Source organism: Nicotiana tomentosiformis, chromosome 8 (genome assembly GCF_000390325.3).
Source record: "Nicotiana tomentosiformis chromosome 8, ASM39032v3, whole genome shotgun sequence".
Lineage (NCBI taxonomy): Eukaryota > Viridiplantae > Streptophyta > Magnoliopsida > Solanales > Solanaceae > Nicotiana > Nicotiana tomentosiformis.
The window spans coordinates 57049560-57074987 of NC_090819.1; the positions used below are offsets into that span (position 1 = coordinate 57049560).

The following is a 25428-nucleotide window of genomic DNA, read 5'->3' on the forward strand; positions in this document are numbered from 1 at the left end:
CTCTTTAGGAAGTACCAGTTGTAGTGTTTAACCTGTAATGCTGTTAATACTCGTTATAAGCTCTAATTGTAGTTGTTAATCTGCCCTCTCCTAATCTCCCTTAGAAGTTTAATTGAAGCAGTTGGTCCATATCTTTGTCAACACTTTTAGAAGTCTCAATTAGGACTGTTAACCTCTGTGTGTGCTGGGGGAAAGACCTAAGTCAAAATCAATCTTTGGTTAGTACAAATGAAGGTTGTTAAGGAAAAATGTATCTGTGTTCATAGACTGTTGCAGACTTGGACTATATACTCTTTCTATCCTTATGACATATGATCTCAGGTGTTTGATTCTTTAATAGTAATATGATAATGTCCCTGCCTTTATGTATGTTTGAAGCTGATTTCTTTTTAACCTGCTTAACATGTTACTCATAGTGAATCATCCATTTAGCTTTGAAATATGGTTATAACAATGTGTATAGGTTTTCTTGTAGTCCTATAATGTTCTGCTTTAGCCATCATGGGAAAGGTATATACTTCTGTGGTATGGTATCACTGCGGTGTCGGGATTTATATTGAAAGTGCCTCACTGCACTTAAACCTATGAGGAGAGTGAGTGTGAGTGGTTAGGGGTATTTGGGAGTAGATTTTAGCTCTTGGTTGGGCTACTCTCCCTGACACAAGCACTGCCCTGGGCCTTGAGACCCTTGGGAACTTTGAAGTGTTAGGGATCCAAAGAGAGCATTGGCCTTGAATGGAACTCTACCCTTAGCCTCTAATATATTGACATTCATTACTTATTTTAGGTTTAGTATTTAATGACAACGAAAGATTTTCAATGTGAATCACTTTACCATATGTGACCCTACATTAGTAAAACTTTCATAATTCAAATTACCATTGATGTTATAATTTGTTAAAGTCATTTACCTATATATTTCATGTATGATTGTATGTATAGAGTATCATATCTAATGACCTTTTCTCTCTTTTTTGAGCATGTATAACCATTGGGCCTGTCGAGTTCTCAAAAGAACTCAGGCCCAAATTCTGTACCTGCGTATTTGGAAGTCTGAAGCCCACTGCTGTTCGTTCATGCTGTTTGCTGGGTCTACCTCTTTTAGGCCCAAACCAGAGTCTTTCCTTACCCTTTACTGCTTTATTACATTCTACTATTCATATTTATCACATGTATATGACATTACACTTATCATATCGGATTAAATGCTTTACTTTACCTCTTGAATCATGTAAGCAACTTAGGCAAGCCCTAAAGAATATAGGATTAAAACAAACATTAGGCTTAATAGTAATTAGTTTTCATTCGTTAATCATATGCTACTCATGCTATTAATCTCTTATGTTTTACTAACATTTCATGAAGACTTTGAAGCCAAAAATAGCTTAGCAAGGACGGCAGTCCCTCTTTTCAAAAACCAGAAATGGAATCCAAAATCGACCTTCTAAAAAAAGAGAATCTTTCTAAAGCAAATTGGTGCCACTAGCAAAAGGTTCTTAAACATTTTCTTAAAAATTGAGATATGAAAGCTAAGGTACATCATGGACTCATTTTCTTACAACACCCTTATTTCATTAGAGTTACAAAAATAGTCGTATTCTTTAAATACAAAGCATTTTATAACTTAGCCTTTCTCACATGTTTCATAAATACAAATATCATATACACATTTTAAACTCTTTCAATTATATATACATACAAACATCGTCTTCAAGACTCTTTAAACCTATATCCTTTTAAAACTACATATCTTCTTTGTAAATATCATGTTTTAAATTAATATAGTATATCGTACCTCTTTGACACTAGTTTAAGCAGAATATAAATAGTTAATCCTTTAAATTTAGTCTAAGTCCTATGGAGCTACCTCAGGTAGATTTTAAGGGGTGCCTAACACCTTCCCCTTAGAAGAACAAGAACTCTTACCCACAATCTCACCGGTTAGCAGACTAATAAAGATATGACCTTTACTAATTAAATAGGTACCCTAGTATACCTTTTAAATATTAGGTGGCGACTCTCTTTTATCATAAACAGAGAAACCATAAGTTGAATCTTGTTTTGACTCGTGCAAAATAGGTTGCAAAGCAGCTGTTAACTCAATTAGTAGCCTCTCATGCCCAATGTCAGGCCCCTGCCACTTCAGATAAAGCAGTCAGCACGAGAGTTCGAGATTTCATAAAGTTGGATCTCCCCGGTATTCACAAGAACATATCCAAATGAGGAATGCATGCCACTGATACGGAGTCCGTAGAGCTTGACCCCTATAGATTGAGGGACATAGCCGTTATATGGTATGAGGCTTGGGAACAGTCTAGGGGACCTCTTGACCCAGTAGCATGATGGAGATTTTTTGAGGCATTCTTGCAGTAGTATTTGCCTGTTGAACTCCGTCGAGCTAGACAAGATAGATTCTTGTGGTTGGATCAAGGTAATATGAGTGTCTGGGAGTACATCTAACAATTTAACTCCTTTTTATAAGTATGCTCCATCGGTGGTGGCAGAGATGAGTGACCGGGTACATCGATTCATGGCCGGTTTGGGGCTACATCTGATAAACTAAAGTGCCACTACTTCTCAGAACCCAATAATAGATATTGCTCATATTCAGGCCTATGCATAGAACATGGAGGAATGTAAGAGGCTACAACAAGCTGCTAGAGAAGACGATTGGGTCATTCTAAAATATCATGATCCACGGGAGATACGGGAGAGTTTCGAGGCGAGTTTAGGTCCCCAATTCCTCGGCAATCACCCAACTTGGAGGCTAGCGTGCCATCACAGTCACAGGGCCAGTATCGAGAATGGACCACTTATTCCAGTCAGGGCCAAAAATTTCGGGGGTAGAGTACACCGAATAGTGGGGATCCTAGCAGGGCGAGACCCCCGATGCCACATTGTGACCGGTGTGGTGGGAATCACTTTGTAAATTGTCGCCGGTATTTAGACTTGTGTTATTCTTGTGGACAACCCGATCACATCATGCGCTTTTGCCCAGTGAGAAATGTGGGTGGTGTGGTGCCACCAACGGGATCTGTAGCATCTTCTTCATCGACATACCATCCTTGTGAGCAAGGTATACGACCGCCGATGCGAAGAAGAAGAGGTGGAATGTCCAGCCCGGGTGGGCAACAACAGAATCACATCTATGCGTTGTCAGGTCGTCAGAATTTAGAGTCTTCACCAGACATGGTCACAGGGATACTATCTGTATTCTCAATTAATATGTATGTTTTGATAGATCCCGATTCCACTTTGTCGTATATTTCCCCATTCGTTGCTAGTAAATGCGGTAAGAAACTCGAATTGTTACAATAACTTTTTGAAGTGTCCACGCCCGTGGGCGAGTCCGTGATAATTAGGCGGGTATATCGAGATTGCAGTGTGATGATTTATGACCACCATACCTTGGCAGATTTGAATGAATTAGAAATTATAGAATTTGATGTCATCATGGGAATGGATTGGTTGGCCTCTTGCTATGCTACAATAGATTGCTGGAAGAAGGTTGTTCTCCTTAACTTGTTGGGAGAGCCCATTGTCGAATGGAAGGGCGATGTTGCAGCACCAAAAGGGAAGTTTATTTCTTACCTTAAGGCTCTAAAGATGATCACGAAAGGATGTTTCTACCATTTTGTGCGGGTGCAAGATGCGGAGGAGAAGCCTCCAACCCTTTATTCAGTTCCGGTCATTTGTGAATTTCCCGATATGTTCCTTGATGAGCTCCTGGGTGTTCTACCTGAGAGGGAGATTGAGTTTTCCATCAATGTGCCACCCGATACGCAATTGATATCTATTCTTCCATACATGATAGCTCATGTTGAGTTAAAGGAACTAAAGGATCAACTGAAGGACCTTTTTGATAAGGGCTTTATCCGACCCAGTACTTCCCCGTGAGGAGCCCCAGTACTATTTGTTTGAAAGAAGGATGGTTAGTTGAGGATGTGCATTGATTACCGACAGCTGAATAAGGTGACCATTAAGAATAAGTATCCTCTCCCAAGAGTCGATGATATGTTTGATCAACTACAAGGTTCTAAATATTTTTCAAAGATCGATCTCACATCTGGGTATCATCAATTAAGAATCAAGGAAGAATATATTCCTAAGACAACCTTTGGGACCAGATATGGCCATTACGAGTTTCTTGTTATGTCCTTTGGCCTAACCAATGCACCAGTGGCCTTCATGGATCTGATGAATCGAGTATTCAGGCCATTCTTTGATATCTTTTTTATCATGTTCATTGACGATATTTTGGTGTACTCTTGAATGAAGATAGAGCCGGCAGAGCATTTGTGAAAGGTTCTACGCACACTCCGAGATCACAGGTTGTATGCCAGATTTTTCAAGTGCAAATTCTGGCTAAGCTCGGTAGCGTTTCTTGGCCATATAGTATTAGGAGAAGTTATCAAAGTTGGTAGTCAAAAAGATAAAGCAGTTAAGAATTGGCCAAGGCCCACGACTCCTACCGAGGTACGCAACTTCTTGGGCTTGGACGGTTACTATCGCAGGTTTGTGAAATATTTCTCATCCATATCTGCTCCATAACGAAGTTGACGCATAAGGTGGCAAAATTCCGGTGGATCGATGGTTGCGAGAAGAGCTTCCAAGAGTTAAAAGACAGGTTAATCTCGGCACCAGTGTTAACTCTTCCCGAAGGACCCGAAGGGTACGTCATATATTGTGATGCCTCCAGAATGGGCTTAGGCAACGTACTAATGCAACACGGGAAAGTGATTGCATATGCTTTAAGGCAACTGAGGAAACATGAGAAAAATTATTTGACCAATGATCTGGAGCTAGCAGCTGTCATTTTCGCCCTAAATATATGGTGTCACTATCCGTACGGAGTTCATGTTGACATATTCAACAACTACAAGAGCTTGCAGTATATATTCAAGCAAAAAGAGTTGAATTTATCAACGGAGGTAGCATGAATTGACAAAGGACTATGATGTGGATATTCTATACCACCCCGGAAAGGAAAACTGGTGGCTGACGCGTTAAGTCGGAAGTCTATAGGCAGCCTACGGCAAGTGGAGGAGCAAAAGTTGTAGATAACTAAAGATTTGTACCTATTGGCAAAACTACGTGTACGATTGCTTGATACCGATGACGGAGAAGCCACAGTTCATAATACTGTCGAGTCCTCGCTAGTAGCTAAAGTAAAGGCGCGGCAATTTGATGATCTAACCTTCATGAAATTAAGAGGAAGCATCCCCTTTTAAAAGAAGCAAGTGTTCGAGTTATCCGAGGACGGGGTCATTACATACAAGGACCGACTATGTGTACCTGATGTCGGAGGACTCCGAGAGCAGATCATGGTGGAGATTCATCAGTCCCACTATTCTATTCCCCTGGGATCAACCAAGATGTACCATGATCTTCGACAGTTATACTGGTGGAACAACATGAAGAGGGACATGTCCAAATTGCCAACAAGTTAAGGTTGAACATCATAAACCGGGAAGGTTGCTGCAAAATATGGAAATTCCAACCTGAAAATGGGAAGTGATCAATATAGACTTCGTTACCGGATTACCACGATCACGCCAAAGATTTAATTCCATATGGGTCATCGTGGATCAACTCACCAAGTCAGCTCATTTCCTACCAGTAAAGACTGCTTTCTTGGCAGAAGATTACGCTAAGTTGTATATTAAGGAAATAGTTCTACTTCATGGGGTTACGGTTTCCATCATATCAGACAGAGGCACCAAGTTTATAGCTAACTTTTGGAAATCATTCCAAAAAGGATTGGGAACGAGGATCAACCTTATCACCACTTTTGATCCACAAACAGAGGACCAAGTCGAGCGCACTATCCAAACGCTTGAGGACATGTTGCGAGCTTGTGTTTTGGACTTCAAAGGAAACTGGGAGGATCATCTACCACTCATTAAATTTTCTTACAACAATAGCCATCATACTAGCATTCATATGGCACCAATTTAAGGCCATATACGGACGAAAGTACAGATCTCCTATCGGCTGGTTCGAAGTGGGTGAAATAAAGTTATTAGGTTTTGAGTTGGTGCAACAAGCTGTAGAAAGGGTAAAGATAATTCGAAGTCGATTATTGACCGCTCAGAGCAGGAAAAAGTCTTACTCGGACAACCGACGAGGAGATTTGGAGTTTGCTCTGGGAGATTGGGTGTTCTTGAAGGTGTCACCCATGAAAGGCATGATGAGATTCAGTAAGAAGGGCAAACTCAGCCCCCAGTACATCAGATCATACCTAATCAGAGGGTCGGCCAAGTGGCATATAAGCTTGAACTGCCCCCGAAACTAGAAATAGTGCATCTGGTATTCCACGTATCTATGCTTCGAAAGTGCTTGAGCGATCCATCTTGTATAGCCCCTGTTGAAGATATTCAAGTCACAGAAGATCTATGCTACGAAGAAGTCCCGGTGGCTATTCTAGATCGTCAAGTCCGTAAGCTACAAACTAAAGAAGTGGCTTCAGTTAAAGTACATTGAGGAACAAAAGTAAGGAAGAAATGACGTGGGAAGCTGAAGAAGATATAAAATCTAGGTACCCCCATTTATTCCACACTATGGGAGATAACAATGAGACCATCATTCAATATTCGAGGACAAATGTACCGATGGGGGGATGATGTTGCACCTCACACATAAAATGAAGCTTGGAAACTTTGACCCCTCACACGGCCAATCGGCCGGTGGCACATATGGAGATAGAGAGGTCGAATTGGGATGACAAGTTTCAGTAGGCTAACATCAGCTAGTTTGCCGGGGGCTGTAAGCGGGGCGACCCATTTTGCATGTGGAGCCAACGGAGTTTCCTATGCTTGGTACGTGTATATAAAGGCAGTGAGGCTCATTCTCTTTCATTTTCTAGGAGCATGACTCACAACAACTCACCCAAAGCACTCTCAAATCTCCTTTGAAGTTTCAAAATAAACTAAACTAAGTCAGAAGACGGTTCTATTAAGATTTGGCTTGTAGAAACTTGGAATCGTTGTTGTAACAGCTATCAGCTGGTTGTATTGATTCCGAAGATTCGTAGAGGCAAAGTTAAGCATCATAGAAGTGTAGCTAGTTCTTCAACAAGGTATGTAGGGCAACTTTCTTTCTTGGCATGATCTGGCGTAAGTCTCTCTATCCCCCTCTAAAAGACCTTCTATACCGTAAGCATTTGGTTGTTCTGAGTCTCTCTCAATGACGTTGTTCTGTTCTTGTACCTTCTTGCTGGTAGCATTTATTTCAAAGTCTATAATATTTCCAGTTGGAATCCTGTGATCGGAGTGTATGATTCAGTCTGAGTTTAAACTTGTTGTTCCTTGAAACTGACATTGCATATATATATATATGAATCTATTTTACTTTACCGAGTCGCACTATAATCGGCCGGGGGTATAACACCTATTGTACAACCACTAATCAGTTGGGTACGATGAGGCATGATATGAGATATTATCGAAGCCCTTGTGTGGCCGGGTACAACTGAGTCCTCTACGAGGCCGGGTACGCCAAAGACCGGGTACAGTCGAGACCTCCTAAGACCGAGTATGACTGAGTCATCTACGAGGCCGGGTATGGAGTGATGTGTGATGTGAGGTTACCGCTGTGGCCGGGTACGACCGAGTCCTCTATGAGCCCGGGTATGGAGCGATATAATGTGCCCCAAAGAGCGGCTGAAGATATGTGTGTATGTATATTCTTTTTCTACTATATATAAGTGATCAAGATCGGACGGACACTGCAGTAAACAATTGAACCAAAAGCAATGAAAATTATACTCTACCCTTGGCATATCCTTTATTTTTTCTCATGTACTTGCTTATATCATTGCTGGTTGCATCTTTTTGCTCTACTCCTATAACCACGTGGAGCTGTATTTCAAAATGCAGTCCTTTAATTTTTCTCCTTTAAGTGACACGTGTTTAACATTTTTAATTTCTGTAGGACATCTAGCTTCCTCTTCACTTCTACTTCCGGTTCTTCTTCTTCCTTCTTCAATGTATTCTTCTTTGACTCTTTCTATTCTACTATTGAAGAAATTTTATTTCTGTGTCTTTGTCACTCACTTTACATCTTTTTATTTTTCTCTATTACTAATTCTTATATCTTTTAATCAGAACAATACTGACTTCCTCTGCAAAAAAATTGTTGCATGCTATCTCTCCTAAATTAGTCAAGGCTTCTGGATGGTTCTTACTGAAGACCAAAGATGCTATGGTGATGCTCAACTATTTTCAGTTCACTAGATCTTCATCTTTCATATTGTTTTCCTTTTAATCCGTAGTTGTTTGGAATTATTTTTTTCAATGCTGATTCATATTTTCGGCATATTTCTATATGTTTTCTCTGTTTTCTCCATGTATCCACTCCTCTTCCCAAAAGCTTAAATTTTTCTTCTGTTTCCCTATCTGGGTGTCTTTGTATTTGTTTGGTTTTTGCTTTTTTATTTTGTTTCTTATGAGTTAATGCTGAATTGATCTTATGTGTATATTTGTTATGGTATCTAGGTATTTATTTCTATAAACCTCAAAAGAGATACTTTGTTGAGCACTGATAAAATAGATTCATCTTTATTAGATTTTTGATATAGAAATCGAGTTTCCCATTCTGGGTATCATCAAAATCCAGTAAAGCTGAAAAGCAGTTTTCTGTTTCCCGATCTGCAGTTTGAATTATTGGACAAAATATTACATTCGTTAACTATGTTCTATTTTTTCCTAATTTGATTGTAAGAGTTAAGTTTACTTTTTTGCAATTCTCAAAAAATCTATATCAGCAGTAAAAATGATTCTTTAGGAAGTATCCAAATAATTTTGTTGTTCTTTTTTGTGAGAGAGAAATTAGGATTTCATTTAATTCTCTTCATAACTGAGAAAACTATGTTTGAATTAGTAATCCTTATGATTGACATGATTTGTTCGATTAATTCAATTTATAATAAGAGCAATATTGTGTCAATAAAAATGAAGAATAAGCTAGCTTTTGAGGAGCTATAGTCTACAACAAAGATTAAGGTGATCATTTTTAAGGTTTTACCTATTTGGTTTTGATATACTTTATGATATGAATATATTTCTTAATTTTAAATTTTTTGGTATACAGGTACTGCATTTTTGTTCATTCCCACGTTGTATCTTTGTTTTATGAGATGAAAAAGTAGCCTCTTTTTCTTTTCTTAGCTTTCTGCATCTAGGTGTTGCAGCTTTGTAATTGCTCTTTATCAAGTTGTGACCCTCTTTTGGAGTATATTCTCCAAAAAGAAAAAATGACAGAATTTTACTTCCCTGTATTTTTCTATAAGCAGATCAAATTGGCAGTTCTATTGTCGTTCTTTGAAATATGCAGCTTTACTTCTAATCTAAGCTCTCTCATAGTCCTAAATGTTCTTTTTCTACTTAACAATTTTAGCTTTTATAAAGTTTTTCTTTTCAGTTGTTAAAATGACTTGATATGGTTTTCGGTTCCCCCCTTCTCTCTTTCTCCATCCTGCATTTACATCCTCAACCAAAAGCATTTTAGGATTCCATACAAACACTTTGTGTCACTTACCTATTTTGGCTCTTGAAGTTCACTTGGACTTGCTAATAAAGTGAAAAGAATATATATTACATTACGATATAGGCACCTGAAATTGTAAAAGAATGTGAGTTGTGGAAATTAAAGATGATGTGTTTACAAATATAGCTACGATATAGCTACGTTAGGAATACAGAAATGCAGGACGCATAGCGTGTCAACTTTATGACTACTTCTCTTACGCCTTATTTATATTCTCTCGAAGAGGGAGAGAATCAATACTTCATTTAGAACTTAGTAAACTATGATATTGACTGTTGTTGATCTCTTTGGCAGTTTGAAATTGCCCCTTCTCACATTGGAGATGATCCACCACTTCTTGAAAACTATGGATCAAAGATGAGTATGACATTGGTAACCTGAAGCCGAATGCCAGTTTAGGAGTATGTTTCGCTGCTACTTTTCACAAGGTGCAATCTCACAATTTTTTCACTGATATGGTCTCAGGAAAGGTAAGACTGGTATTAAGTATAATAAATAAATTAGTTTGCCAAATATTATTATGGATGAATGATTCAAAGTCTATTGCGCATCCTATGTTTGACTATGCATTCTGGTTATTTGAGATAGTAACTTTACTGCTTCTTTAGATTTAGCACTTTGAAGCAAAATCTCTCTACTTTGAAAGGTTAAGAAACAAGAAATTTCTTCAAAGTTAGATCCCAATATTGGACATGAATAACTTTTAAGCAATCTTAAGCCACATTATAATAACCAAAATTATTTTTGTTGGTGCCTTAGTAAGTGAAACTACCACAGATTTGGTTGGATAGAGTTGTATGTCCACTTTTGTCTTTACGTCTATTTGAAAATAGTGTTAATCAAAGAACTGTCTGTCTAAGTTATTCTGCAGCTTAGACAGTGTGGAGCATGGATTTCTGGTTCAGCAGCATATAGTTTGATGCCCATACACCACTTATGGGATTACACTGAGTTTGTTGTTTTTGTTATTAAATAGTTTGATGGTCAAGCTAATCTTTACCTATCGACTGTTAATGATTGTTAGTCATATGACTTTCCTCCAATTTGGTTTGTCAACCTTTTAATTAATTCTATGCTACTACGATTCCGAGAGCAAAATGAAGATGTGGATAGTAATAGGAGTAAGAAAAACTCAAGCCAAATGGAGGGAACTCTTTCAACTCCCATGCCATATGTTAAAGTGTTTAGAGAAAGTGGGTTGGTCAGTGTTGTGTGTTTAACTTGCCAATGTGCTTTGTTGTTACAAGATTGCCAGGTGGCTTCACATTGGAAAGATTTCTAATGGCAGTCAGCTTCACATTGGAAAGATTTCTAATGGCAGTCAGAGGTGAAGTCCTCTTTTACGTACTAGATGGCAAATTATCATAACTGAGATATAGAATGTGTTAAGAGTTTCATTAAAATGTATGTACCTTTATACATCAGGGAGATGTCACGAGGAAATATTATGAGGTGGATGCAAAATTGTAGTTTCGGTGAATATAAATAATAGCTCTTTCATACCTGAAGTGTTGCGATTTTACATATTCAAACCACTTATGCGCATTTGCAGTTCATGGTATATTTTGGCTTTTCACTAATTTTGCCAACTGAGACTTTCTTTTATTGTCGCTCCTTAGTATCTATAGTACTCTCCATATAATGTGACTTCTTTGTAATCATTTTATTTGTATTAGACACATCCAGACAGAGAGATCAAGGATGCAGCTACGAAGAGTGTGGCTTTATGTTTATATTGAGGTTAAAATTGTCTTGATGGCAGTTTTCATTGGAAGTTTTCTGTTAGACTGTATAAAAATTAGGGGAGTTGATAACTTTAAATAATATGACGCCATAGATATGTAGGTAAAACCATATGTCCTGTAGTATCTGTTTTTAGTGTTAAGCGATAATTTATAGATGTAAAACTGTATACGGGTAGAACCGAGTTCTACGCTTGATCAAGGCATCTGGAACAATAGGTCAAGGCTCGGCACCTACATAAGAGATCAAAGTTACAGATGCAACTGAGCTCGATATCAAGGATCGGAGTTCGAACAAAACCATTAGATCTGCCCTCGAGCTTATCAGGGGCACGACCGACCCCGCTTCTAACGGCCTCGAAGAAAAGCTTTACCCACTCACACGATAAGTATCTTTGATTCTTGTCATTGATCAATCATTATGGCGGAAATTACGGGATTAAGTCAAAAAGGGAGTCAGCAGTCTACATAATTTCTTATAAAATAATGTCTTAAATGTTTCATCTACCTGTATATATAAAGGGAATGGAGTAATTCATTAAACACGTGGTAACATACTTAAAAGAACAACATATTATCTTTTTCAGCTTTGTTCGTATTGTTTTGGCTTCAATAATATTCCGGTAATATCTCTCCTAAATTCGAAGGAAGTTAATCCTATGAGGCTTAAGTTATTCAATCTGCATGGTTTGTATTTTTTTTTCATGTATTCTTCAATATTAAACCTGATTTCCCGCTTCGTATCAAATTGGATCACGTATCCTTAAAATCGCGTATAAATTCAGTTGTTATCCGATTTTGGGGGTAAATAATTTGGCGCCCACCGTGGGGCTAAGGATAATAGTGGTTATTTGATACAAATTTTCATAACACACACTACTTTACACTTGCTCTTTGAAGTATCTTTGATTTCGGGCAAAAAATGACAAACTCTCAAATAGTACCTCTACATATCGACAATGAGGCCGGTCATCAAGGTGAGAATAACAACATGGCGCCCGCTAATGCGGGGCCGCCCGTTGATGTCGTTGGAATTCAGACTGAGGATCCAATTGATATAAATTCACATGTGGCCATCGACGCGAACTTGCTTACCGACCCTGAAAATATCGTCCGTGGTGGAGCCCGATCTGCACCTCGAAACACATAAAACATTGAAGAAGGCGGGATTAGCCTGCGTATGATCGTCGAAATGCTGCAAGCTCAACAAGTTGCGATAGCTCAGCTACAGAGCCAAACTCAGGCACCGAGCAGGGTTGAACCCGATCCGCCCCAAGAAGTCACCCGCAGAACGGAACCGGCCGTGGAAAGATCGAATGAACAAGAATCGGGGATTAACCCCGAAATTATAAAAATGTTCGAGGAGCTGACAAAGCGGATAGAGTCAGGGGAAAAGAGGATCCAAGCAAACAATAAAATGGTTGAAACCTATAATTTCAGGGTAGATCAAATCCCAGGAGCAGAAGGGACTGGATTCCAAGAAGTTCGTGCAAAAACCTTTTCCCCCAAGTGCGGCCCCAAAATCGATCCCCAAAAAATTTCATATGCCCAAAATACCTAAGTACAATGGAACGACCGATCCAAACGAGCATGTAACCTCTTACATATGTGCCATCAAAGGGAACGACTTAGAAGACGACGAAATCGAATCTGAAAAAATTTGGGGAGACCCTGTCGCAGAGAGTCATGATATGGTATCACAACTTACCTCCTAATTCTATTGACTCATTTGCTATGCTTGCAGACTTTTTCGTAAAAGCACTTCCCGGTGCCATCAAGGTCGAAACAAGGAAATCAGACCTTTTCAAAGTCAAACAGAAGGAGAATGAGATGCTCAGGGAGTTCGTGTGCCGTTTTCAAATGGAACGAATGGATCTACCGCCGGTCGCTGATGATTGGGCTGTTAAGGCTTTCACTCAGGGACTCAATATTCAAAGCTCGGTGGCTTCGCAACAATTAAAGCAAAGCCTGATAGAATACCTTACCGTTACCTGGACCGATGTACACAATCGGTATCAATCGAAAATCAGAGTCGAAGATGATCAATTCGGGGCACCAAGCAATCGGGGGCTCATGACCAAAAATGGCTTCGATAGGTCCCTCGGGCCTAAAGAAGCACCGAGGCTATCAGAATACAACTTTAATATCGATGTTGCCGCCATCGTATCAGCTATCGGGCGCATCAGTGATACCAAATGGCCTCGACCTCTAAATCTGATCGAGCTCAAAGGGACCCTAACCAGATGTGCAAATATCATGGTACTCGGTCATAGAACGAAAGATTGTCGACATCTGAGAAAAGAAGTTGCCCGTTCATTCAACAATGGGCACCTTCAAGAATTCTTGAGCGACTGAGCCAAGAACCACTTTAGAAACAGGGATTCTAACAAACGGACAGGACAAGAGGATACCGAACCTCAACACGTCATAAATATGATCATCTGTGGAGTCGACATCCTACAAGGGCCAATGTTGAAACGCACCAGAATCTCCGTTACCAGGGAGAAACGAACTCGAGACTACATACCTGAAGGAGCCTTATCCTTCAGCGACGAGGATGCAAAAGGGATCATACAACCTCACAATGATGCACTGGTAATATTTGTACTCGTAAATAAAACAAGAATCAAACGTGTGTTAATTGATCCAGGTAGCTCGGCCAACATTATTCGATCGAAGGTCGTAGAATAGCTCGGTCTGCAAGACAGGATCGTGCCAACAGTCCGAGTCCTAAACGGGTTCAACATGGCATGTGAAACCACCAAAGGAGAGATAACATTACCGGTCAACTGTAAGGCCCCGTAAAATTTCTAATGATTTAAGATTTCGAAGTGCGCCAACGGTATTTGGGAATAACGTATTTGAGTATTAAAGGAGACCTATGGGATAGAGCCACATCATGTTGAATTGATAATGTATGTTTAAGGTGTGTTGGAACATACTAAGGAGTTTTGGGAATGGCAAGAACTTGTGTGGAACAAGTTAGACACATTAAGTGGAAAGGATGTTTCAATTGTCACAAGACCCGACTTCAAACGAATATAACTCCCTCAATAAAATGACTTAGGTGGTTATATACCTATCAAATTAAATCCCTTTGAGTCTAGTTTCCAACGCATCAAACCTCTCGTCATTTGGATATGTATAGAGAATGTTATGGCCATTTTACTGGACCTGTGTCATATGCGCGCCCAGATGCGCGGCCGCGCATATTTGAGAGTTTCTGCCTCAGGTGCGCGGCCAGATGCGCGGCCACTTGCCCAGGTGCGTGGCCGCGCACGTAGAAGCCCATTAAATAACCCCAAGGACGGGTAGAGAGATGGGCTAAGTCATTTCTTCAAGACTAGGGCTTTCTCTCCACCACCCATCCGGCCAAGGCTTCAAATACACATCTAAGGTGAGTTTTTAAGTGTATTTTTATGATGATTTCACTTCTCAATAACTAGTTACAACAAGGTTTTGTATTGGATTCCATAGGATTTCTTCAAAATATCAAGAACACCCCAAAAGTTGACTTTCAAGATTTGGTCTACAAGAGGTAATCTTTCACCCTTAAGCCTACATGCATGGATTGTTAGTGAATAAATGAGCAAGGAATAAGTACTAGCACTTATGAGATGGTGATTGGAAATCATAAATACTTAAATTCGATTATTGGGTGTGGTAGAGATTTTGTAACGAGTTAATTAGTAAAATTTGGTAGATGTGAGTTCATTGATGATTATAATGGTGCTAAGAAGGTAGTTAGTGGACAAATGATGTTGTAGTATCTCTTGTTGGTGGTAAGGAGATATTGTTGGAGGAAGAAACACCATTACTAGAGGTAGTTGAATGCTATGCACTTTAGGTGTTTGATAAAATGCCAAAATGACCAAAAACCTGGAAATATTTACTAATATCTTCAAAATCTCAAGAATACCCCAAAAGTTGACTTTCAAGATTTGGTCTACAAGAGGTAATCTTTCACCCTTAAACCTATATGCATGGATTGTTAGTGAATAAATGAGCAAGGAATAAGTACTAGCACTTATGAGATGGTGATTGGAAGCCATAAATATTTAAACTAGATTATTGGGTGTGGTAGAGATTTTGTAACGAGTTAATTAGTAAAATTTGGTAGATGTGAGTTCATTGATGATTATAATGGTGCTAAGAAGGTAGTTAGTGGACAAAGGATGTTGTAGTATCTCTTGTTGGTGGTAAGGAGGTATTGTTGGAGGAAGAAACACCATTACTAGAGGTAGTTGAATGCTATGCACTCTAGGTGTTTGATAAAATGCCAAAATGACCAAAAACCTGGAAATATTTACTAATATTGGTCCAATGAATTATGTGGATGTAGATTGAAGTTGTAAGAGTAGTTGGTGGTTTTAATATCGCTAAAGAGCTCCATCAAGATATGTTGGCTAAACTTTCTCTCTTAGAATTGAATTCCATGATGTTCCCGTAAGTTTCAAGTATGGTTGTCCCAAGTTCCTTATTCTATGTTCCGAGTTGTCCCCAATAAATTCGATTGTCCCGAATAAGCAAAGTGTCGAGAATTATGTATTCAAAATGTGTTCCGAATGTTCCTATCACATTATGCTGTCTTTTAGGAATGTGTTCAAGAATGATATGTGTATTAAAATGCTATGTATTTGAGTTGTGTTTCAAATAAAGGTTATGATGCCAAATTGTGTGAGAAAACATAATATGCTTAAGACTCTTAATTGCTCATATGTGTACCTAAAGTCTTGATTGGAAATGTCTTATTATTGATAATCTATAAAGATGGTTGGAAGTGAAATAACTGAATTGGGGATATAAAGTGTGGCCAACGTGCCAAGAGTGAAAGTTATACTTGTGGCCAATGGTGCCAATGAAGTGAGATGATGTGATAAAGAATATGAAATGAGTCTCGACTCAACTGTTTTAAAATGACTTCGAAAGTAGAATTGCCTAAAAGCTTTTGTACTCAAGTCATGCCATATGTGGCTATTTTAACAAATACTATGCTTTGTGAGTATTTTCAATGTATTTTGCGTTCTTACATATTCGTGAGTGAAAATTGTGTATTTTGCGCATCAATTCCCAATTATTTTACTCCATTTGTTGGAAAGAAATCTATTGTGCTTAAATTGTTCATTTCTAATGAACTTAAAGTTGTGATTTCCAGAATATTCTATATATTGATTTTTGATAGTGATCTTTGAAATTGAAAGGGGTGAAAGTGTGGAATATGAAATACGGCCATCGTGCCAGGAATAAAGAATCTTGTGAATGACCAAATGAACTAATGAAATATTGTTGTTGTGAGTGACTGGAAATACTAATGAGAATTTATACAATATGAAAGATGTTGAGGTGAGTACAATTGTATTTATATTACTTTTGTGTGCAAATCAAATAAAAAAAAATATTTTTGGGAGCATCATTAGCAAAACCGAGGAAGGGTGAGTCATAAGGCCCACACCTGAAACTACACGTGCCGGTGTAGGGGTGGATTGTGATTATTCCCCTTATTTTGAATGAGATTGATGTGATAAAATTATTCCTCTTAATTGAAATTGAGATTTTGGTTGATGTCTTCAATAAGACAGCCTAGCTGATCGGGTCGTGATCGAACTTTGTGCTAAAATTACGGTGGTATTGGCATTAATAGTTATTGTGGTTGATTCTCTTAGGAGATAGCCTAGCCTATCGGGTCGTGATCGGACTCCGTACTAAAATTACGGTGGTATTGGTATTGATAGTAATTGTGGTTGATTCTCTAAGGAGATAGCCTAGCCGATCGGGTCGTGATCGGACTCCGTGCTAAAATTACGGTGGTATTAGTAATAATAGTAATTGTGTTTGATGTCTCTAATGAGATAACATATCCGGTCGGGTCGTGATCGGACTCCGTACTAAAAGTACGGTGGCATTGGTATTGTGAACACTGGTATTGTGAACATTGGTATTGTGAACACTGGTATTGTGAACATTAGTATTGTGAATAGTCATATTGTGAACAGTGGCATATCGGTACTAATGATCTCCCAACCAAAACAATTGTATATGAAGTTCATATTTTGAAAATTATTATGTTTTAACTGGACATTTGGATATTGTTGATTGTGACTTGCTGTTTCTATGTGTTGCCTTTTCTTATATGGGCATTCTATTTTGAAAGAGGATTTTTAGCTATACATACTAGTGCTATTCAACGGTACTAACGTCTCTTTTGCCGGGGGCGCTGCATCTTTAATGGATGCAGGTGGTTCTACATCAGGCGGTATTGGTTAGTGATAGCGGTACACTCTCTTCAGCTGACTTGGTGAGCCCCACTTCATTTCGGGGTCATGTATCTTTTGTTTCTCATGTACTTTGTGGTTGAGGTATAGTCGGGGCCTTGTTGCCGGCATTTTCATATTTCTTTTCTGTTATACTTAGAGGCTACGCAGACAAGTTGTGTGTGGTATTTAGTGTGGGAAATTTAATTAGAAATGTTGGTATTTGAAAATCATGTTTTTCATTAATCCTATAAACTCGTAATATTTTGGGAAATTATGAATGAAGTTGCTAATGGAAATGAAATGGGAATTGCTAATGAAATCTTTTGAAAGTTTGATTAATGGAGTACATCTCCTCTTTAATCATGGATGAGTTTGGGTAGAAGAAAATCTAACAGGCTTGCTCGGCCGAGTTCACTCGGTTGAGCGCCGGTCGTGCTCCCCGAGTTTGGGGCGTGACATCAACACCGCCGGAATCATACGAGAGGCCACGTTTTATGTAATCGAGGGGGATATGAGGTACAACACCCTTCTCGGAAGGCCATGGATCCACCACATAAGGGAAGTACCCTCAACTCTTCACCAAGTGTTAAAATTCCCAGTCCTAGAGGGGATCAAGACAATCTACGGGGTACAACCGGCCACAAAAGAGATGTTTGCCATCGAAGAAGTGGTTCTGATATCAACGCTCACAACATCGAAGGATCCGAATTCTGACGTCGAGGCCAAATAGCAATTACCGATTCTGGTAACGATCCAATCAGATAAGCAAAAGACCTACAGAGATGATTACAGGGTTCCTCGATCTTTTATAATCCTCGATGACTCCGACGCGACCAAATCGACGGTCGAAGAGCTGGAACAGGTTGTATTAATTAAGTATTTTCCCGAACGAAAGGTACACCTGGGCACGGGACCAACTCCTGAGCTAAGGAAAAAACTTATTAATTTCTTATAGTCAACATAGATTGTTTTGCTTGGTCCCATCTTGATATAACAGGGATCCCGCCAGAAGTAACCACTCACAAACTGAGCATGGACCCAAAAATTAATCCGGTCAAGCAGAAGAGGAGGCCCCAGTCCGAGGTCAAACATGCTTTCATCAAGGACGAGGTATCTAAACTCCTAAAAATAGGGTCCATTCGAGAGGCGAATTACCTGGATTGGTTAGCAAACGTAGTGGTAGTCCCTAAAAAAGAGATTAAACTAAGAATGTGTGTAGATTACAAAGATTTGAATAAAGCGTTCCCCCAAAGACTCTTTTCCTTTGCCCAAAATCGATCGTATGATCGATGCCACAGCTGGCCACAAGATCCTCAGTTTTCTCGATGCCTATTCCGGGTACAACCAAATACGAATGGACCTGGGTGATCAGGAAAAAACCTCTTTCATCACTAAAAATGGCACATACTGTTATAATGTAATGTCGTTTGGATTAAAAAATGCCGGTGCCACATACGAACGCCTAGTAAATCGGATGTTCGAAGAAGAAATAGGAAAAACGATGGAACTTTACATTGACGATATGTTGGTTAAATCCCTGCGAGCAGAGAACCATCTAAAGCATTTGCAGGAAACCTTTAGTATATAGAAGAAGCACAACATGAAGCTGAATTCGGAAAAATGCGCGTTCGGAGTCGGATCAGGTAAACTTCTCGGATTCATGGTATCCAATCTAGGAATCGAGATCAACCCCGACAAAATCAAAGCTATTGAAGATATCACGGTAGTGGACAACGTGAAGGTCGTGCAAAGGCTAACCAGGCGCATTGCCGCCCTGGGGCGATTCATCTCGAGGTCCTCCGATAAGAGTCATCAATTATTCTCGTTGCTGATGAAGAAAAATAACTTCTCATGGACCCCGGAATGTCTACGAGCTCTGGAGGAGCTCAAAAGATACTTATTGAGCCCACCGTTGCTTCACACACCAAAGACAGACGAACAACTATACTTGTATTTGGCAGTATCGGAGATAGCGGTAAGTGGAGTCCTAGTCCGGGAATAACAAGGTACGCAATTTACGATTTATTATGTTAGCCGGACCTTGGGTGAGGCCGAAACTAGATACCCCTGCCTAGAAAAATTGGCACTCGCTTTGCTAAGTGCCTCGAGGAAGCATACTTCCAATGTCACCTCATATGTGTCGTAACTACTTACACGTTAAGGAACGTTATGCATAAACCCGAACTCTCGGGCCGATTGACCAAATGGGTCGTGGAAGTAAGTGGGTACGATATTGAATATTGACCTCGGACCGTCACTAAGTCCCAAATATTGGTAGACTTCATGGCCGACTTTGCACTGGCCTTGATACCTGAGGTCGAAAGGGAGTTATTGGTTCACTCAGGGACATCTTCAGGAATCTGGACCCTCTTTACACACGGGGCCTCAAACGCCAAAGGGTCCGGACTTGGTATCGTACTAAATCCATCAACAGGTAATATAATTAGACAATTTATTAAGACCGTGAAATTGACTAACAACGAGGCCGAATATGAGGCCATGATTGTAGGCCTTGAATTAGCCAAAAACTTGGGAGTAGAGGTGATCGACCCCCTCCTTGTGGTGAACCAAGTTAATGGAACATTTGAGGTCAGAGAAGAGCGAATGCAGAGATACTTAGGCAAGTTGCAGGTGACATTACATCGGTTCAAAGAATGGACTTTGCAACACATACCTCGGGATCAAAACAGCGAGGCCGATGCCCTTGCTAACTTAGGATCGTCGGTCGAAGATACCGAGTTTAACTCAGGAGAACTCGTGCAGCTTATGAGATCGGTGGTGGAAGAAGGCCACGCCGAGATTAACTCGACGAGCCTAACTTGGGACTGGAGGAACAAGTACATGGCGTATCTCAGGACCGAAAATTTGCCATCGGACACAAAAGAATCGAGGGCCATGCGTACAAAAGCAGCCCGATTTAGCCTGGCCGAAGATGGAACCTTGTTCAGAAGAACATTCGATGGTCCACTTGCAAAATATCTAGGGCCGGGGGATACTGAGTACGTTCTGAGGGAAATCGATGAGGGTACTTGTGGAAATCATTCAGGCACTGAATCACTGGTTCGAAAAATAATCAGAGCCGGTTATTATTGGATCAACATGGAAAAAGATGAAAAGGAGTTCGTTCGAAGGTGTGATAAATGCCAAAGGCACGCTCCGATGATCCATCGACCTGGGGAGCTGCTGCATTCGGTTTTGTCACTATGGCCTTTCATGAAATGAGGGATGGACAACGTAGGCCCCCTCCCTCGGGCACCCAGTAAGGCTCAGTTTATTTTGTTTATGACTGACTATTTCTCTAAATGGGTGGAAGCACAGGCATATGAGAAAATCAGGGAAAAAGAAGCCATTGATTTTATCTGGGACCACATCATATGCCGATTCGAGATACCGACTGAGATTGTGTGCGACAACGGGAAAACAATTTATTGGCAGCAAAGTAAGAAAGTTTCTTGAAGACCACAAGATCAAAAGGATCTTGTCCACTCCTTACCACTCCAGTGGGAACGGACAAGCAGAATTTACCAACAAAACCATAATCCAAAACCTCAGAAAGAGATTGATCGACGCCAAAGGAAAATGGAAAGAAGTGCTACCTGAAGTCCTATGGGCGTACCGTACAACCTCGAAGTCCAGTACCGGATCCACACCATTTTCTTTGGTTTATGGCACCGAAGCTTTAATATCGGTCGAGGTCGGAGAACCAAGCATCAGATTCCGACCTGCAATAAGGGAATCGAATGACGAGGCTGTGAGTACGAGCCTGGAACTATTAGATGAAAGGAGCGAAGCCGCCCTTGTCCGTTTGGCCGCCCAAAAATAGCGGATCGAGAGATATTATAATCGAAGGGCCAACCTTCGATATTTTCATACTGGGGACTTAGTATTAAGAAAAGTTACATTAAACACCCGAAATCCGAACGAAGGGAAACTAGGGTCGAACTGGGAAGGACCGTACCAAATTATCGGGATCACCGGAAAAGGATCCTACAAACTCAGAACAATGAACGGCGAGCAATTACCAAACAACTGGAATATATTTCACTTAAAACATTATTATTGCTAAGGTATGACCCCGATTCTTTCTTCTATTTTTCCTTTTTACATTTCAAATTGATACTTGCAGGCAAATTACAAAGGATGATACGAGATCCTATGTCTGAAAGCACGCGTTGCACTCTTTTTTCCTTGAACCGATTTTGTCCCAAATGGGTTTTCCGGTAAGGTTTTTAATGAGGCAATAAGTAAATCATGCTAAACTTAGGATCAAAGTTCGGCTATGAACCGGTTGCAATGATCACGACAGCATTTGAGGCCTCTCTTCGGTCAACCTCAAGCACTGGGGGGGGGGGTAAGATCCTTGGGGATATCGAATTTAACATTGCATTTCAACTTCGAGATTAAAGGGCCTCGATCAATAGGATTTATTGTAAGGGTCAAACGGTCAAATGAACCGTGCCCACTCAAATCAATCGACCCTTGGCACTAAACATGTATACATGTACAACTATTATGTGCAAGAATAAAAGAGCCTCCTTTGCATATAAACATCTCGTTCTCAAAAATGTTTCTTGCATTTTTCAAGGGATTCCCTATAGCTAAAGACATCAAGCCTAAGGGCAATCTTAAAATCCGAGATCGAACATTCACTCGGGGACTAGACATCAAGCCTAAAGGCAATCTTAAAATTCGAGTTCGAACATTCACTCGGGGACTGCAGATCGAAAAACAATCTCGGACGTTCCGAGATACCAGATTACGAGGGCATGAAACGTATTTGGCATTGCTCGAACTTAAAGTCTAAGGCCGTTCCGAGTCACTAAAACTCGAGGGCATAAAGCTTATTTGGCATTGCCCGAACTAACAGGCTAAGGCCATTCCGAGTTACTAAAACTCGAAGAAATGAAGCTTATTTGGCATTGCCCGAACTGAAAGGCTAAGGCCATTCCGAGTTAAAGATACTCGAGGGCATAAAGCTTATTTGGCATGCCGAATTTAAAGGCTAAGGCCATTCTGAGTTACTAAAACTCGAGGGCATAAAATCTTATCTGGCATTACCTGAACTTAAAGGCTAAGTCCATTCCGAGTTAATATAACTTGAGGGCATGAAGCTTATTTGACAGCGCCCGAACTGAAAGGCTAAGGACATTCCGAGTTAAAGATACTCGAGGGCATAAAGCTTATTTGGCATGCCCGAATTTAAAGGCGAAGGCCATTCCGAGTTACTAAAACTCGAGGGCATAAAAGCTTATCTGGCATTGCCTGAACTTAAAGGCTAAGGCCATTCCGAGTTAATAAAACTCGAGGGCATGAAGCTTATTTGGCATTGCCCGAAGTTAAAGGCTAAGGCCATTCCGAGTTAATGTAACTCGAGGGCATGAAGCTTATTTGGCAGTGCCCGAACTGAAAGGCTAAGGTCATTCCGAGTTAATAAAACTCGAGGGCATGAAGCTTATTTGGCATTGCCCGAATTTAAAGGCTAAGGCCATTCTGAGTTAATAAAACACTCGAGGGCATAAAAGCTTATTTGGCAGTGCCCGAACTGAAAAGGCCACGGCCATATTAACACAATTCGGAGACGTCCGAGGCTCGTAACAAAGGCAAGGCCTTAGAAAAACTCTTATAAACGGTTCTAAAGACTGCCCTTGGCAAGGCTATAAAACTAAGGCAAGGTTTGTTCGAACCATGGAAAACAATTATCTCATGCTAAGGCATCTCGACCTTTGCGAATACAAATAAAGCAAAGAAGAAAGTCGAAAGTTATGAAAAGGAAAGGCCTTATATATATATATATATCAAAATTTCCTTACAAAGGCTGAATAGCTCCGTTACATGTTATACAAAGGCCAAAGTGCCTTGACTAAAAGACAGTACAAAAATTTTAAATGGCCTAATATTCATCGGAGGCTGCGTCATCACCTTCGGGGTCTTCTTCATCATCGGACTCGCCCGACTCTTCAGACGCCTCGGGTCCTTCTCGGGAAAAGCTAGCCTTCGAGCATTGGTTTCACATGTCTTGGCGTTCTCGATTTCGGTCAATATGTCGAAATTCTAAGCATGGACTCCCTCGAGGGTCTCCCTTCGAGATTCCCACCTCGCATGTTTCACCATGTTTTTTGCCTGCTCCTGGATAGCGTCGACATCAACTTTCAGCTGGGCCACTTTTTTATCAGCTTCGCTCCGGGCCGTAATAACTTCTGAATTGGTAGCCTCGAGCTCCTTAGCCAGATTCTCTTGACTAGAAACAGCCGAGCTCAACTGAGATTGGAGTCCCTCGATCCTTTTTGCCTGTGTCAAGTTCTTCTCCTTTACAGCCCGAAGCTGAACCTCAGCAGAAGCCAACTGCGTCCGGGCAGTCTCTTTCTCCGAGGCTAAGCGGTCCACATTTTTCTTCCATTCTTCGGTCTCGATTTTGACCGCATCCACCTTCCCTCGGAGTTGCTTGATCACATCAAGTTTTTTCTGATCCTGCGGGCAAGGATCATTAGCTATTAAGTCCGACTTATCATCACTAACTTCAAAAACTATTCTTACCTGCTTGACCAGGTCAAAATTTTTCCTACGAGCCGCCTCGAGCTCAGCTTGGGATTTTTCATTAAGGAGCTTATAAGCATCCCTCTTTTCAGCAAGCTCCCGAGTCTCGGCCTCATGACTCTTGAACTCCTCCCGGTATCGTAGAAAGGCCTCGTGATGAAGCATCGAGGCCTGCAAACACAAAGGAAGATGTTAGGATTATTCATTATTAAATCTAAGTTTATAATAAAAGGACATTCGAAGTTACCCGATTCAGCGCCTGTTGAGTTCATTAAACAGACAAGGTACTTCTACCTCGTTCATATTTGCTTGATCCTCTTCGATCACCAAACACCGAAGGTACCTAGCGATACCCACCGGGGTAGAGAGAACCCGGGCATCCTCCGGAATGGACATGAAGATTATATGTCTCCGAGTAGGATCGACATTCGGAGCGGGGAACTAGTTCATTAATTTTGGGCTCGAGGAAGACCCGCTAGCTCCCGGAGACGGTATCTTCCTTGGTACCGGTAAATCGCCTAAACCGGTAACATCCTCAGAAGCAGCAGAATCCAAGCTGTCGAAGAAATTATTGAAAGAATCGGCTGCTCCTTGGGCCCCTTCGCCGAGGTTACCTTTCAACGCCTGGGCCTCGTTTATCATGGAATTTGTAAACGAAGGCGACCCAGAAAGGTCAATCACCCCAAGCGCCTCCTTGGGGACATTATCTTCTGACCGAGATACACGGTCATATTTTCTTTTTCGACCTCGCTGCATCGGGGCAAATCGGTCTCGACCCTCCCGGAGACTTCGGCCACTGCTTCTTCTACGACCTCCACGGCTCGAGGCATTTCGAAGCCGCTTCTCACACGGGACACTAACTCAGAATTCTCCTTCCTCGGATTCATCCCTCAAACGATTGAGTGAGTCCGATGAAAGTTCTCGGGCGCTGGTTTTCTTAGGTTTCTGCGCAAGTCGCTTCCTCGATATTTTCCTTCCAGGGGCAGAGGGACTCAGAGCTTTTGTTTTCTTCTTCTCTTTGCCCTGTTTCAGAGCAGGGGGATCGACGTGTATATCATCGTCAGCTGAGAGAGGCCTCATCTTGACGTCCTTTCCTAAACCTACAAAATGAAAATATAACGGATCAGAGACTGATGATGAAAAAATGAGATCAGATGTATTATTAGGGAAAAACCCTTACCATGATTACGGGCCTCCCATCAGCCCTTCGAGAGCTCATGCCATAAACGCTCGGAGTAAGGTCTCTGTGTCGCGATGCCCTCAACCCACTCTTTAAGTTCAGGAAGGGGGTTCGGCATTTGGGCGAAAGCTGCATCACATAACATCAATGAGAAATCAACTGAATGAAAAGT

General features: G+C 40.7%; 3 protein-coding genes across 6 annotated transcripts; 2 read left to right on the top strand and 1 right to left on the bottom strand.

Moving 5' to 3' along the window:
- Positions 1 to 7856: 7856 nt before the first annotated feature.
- LOC104108573 (uncharacterized) lies at positions 7857 to 17813 on the top strand. 4 transcript variants are annotated; one of them, XR_011410351.1, is made up of 4 exons: positions 7857 to 7987; positions 8106 to 8205; positions 9841 to 10016; positions 17524 to 17813. XR_011410351.1 is itself a non-coding variant. In XM_033659286.2 (3 exons), exons 1-3 carry the CDS (start codon positions 7872 to 7874, stop codon positions 9925 to 9927), a joined length of 303 nt encoding a protein of 100 aa, XP_033515177.1. In that variant the 5' UTR covers positions 7857 to 7871; the 3' UTR covers positions 9928 to 11126. The 4 variants fall into 4 exon arrangements, 1 of the variants encoding a protein (XP_033515177.1); XR_011410349.1 differs by lacking the exon at positions 17524 to 17813 and adding an exon at positions 10418 to 11126; XR_011410350.1 differs by lacking the exon at positions 17524 to 17813 and adding an exon at positions 10794 to 11126.
- Positions 17814 to 20041: 2228 nt separating this feature from the next.
- On the top strand, positions 20042 to 21705 carry LOC138897512 (uncharacterized). The gene is made up of 2 exons (XM_070183485.1): positions 20042 to 20673; positions 21669 to 21705. The coding sequence occupies exons 1-2, from the start codon at positions 20042 to 20044 to the stop codon at positions 21703 to 21705; spliced, it is 669 nt and encodes a 222-aa protein (XP_070039586.1).
- Positions 21706 to 23593: 1888 nt separating this feature from the next.
- LOC138897513 (protein BLISTER-like) lies at positions 23594 to 24832 on the bottom strand. Its single transcript, XM_070183486.1, has 2 exons — positions 24584 to 24832; positions 23594 to 24247 (listed from the first exon to the last, which is right to left on the bottom strand). The coding sequence occupies exons 1-2, from the start codon at positions 24830 to 24832 to the stop codon at positions 23594 to 23596; spliced, it is 903 nt and encodes a 300-aa protein (XP_070039587.1).
- Between the last annotated feature and the right edge of the window lie 596 nt (positions 24833 to 25428).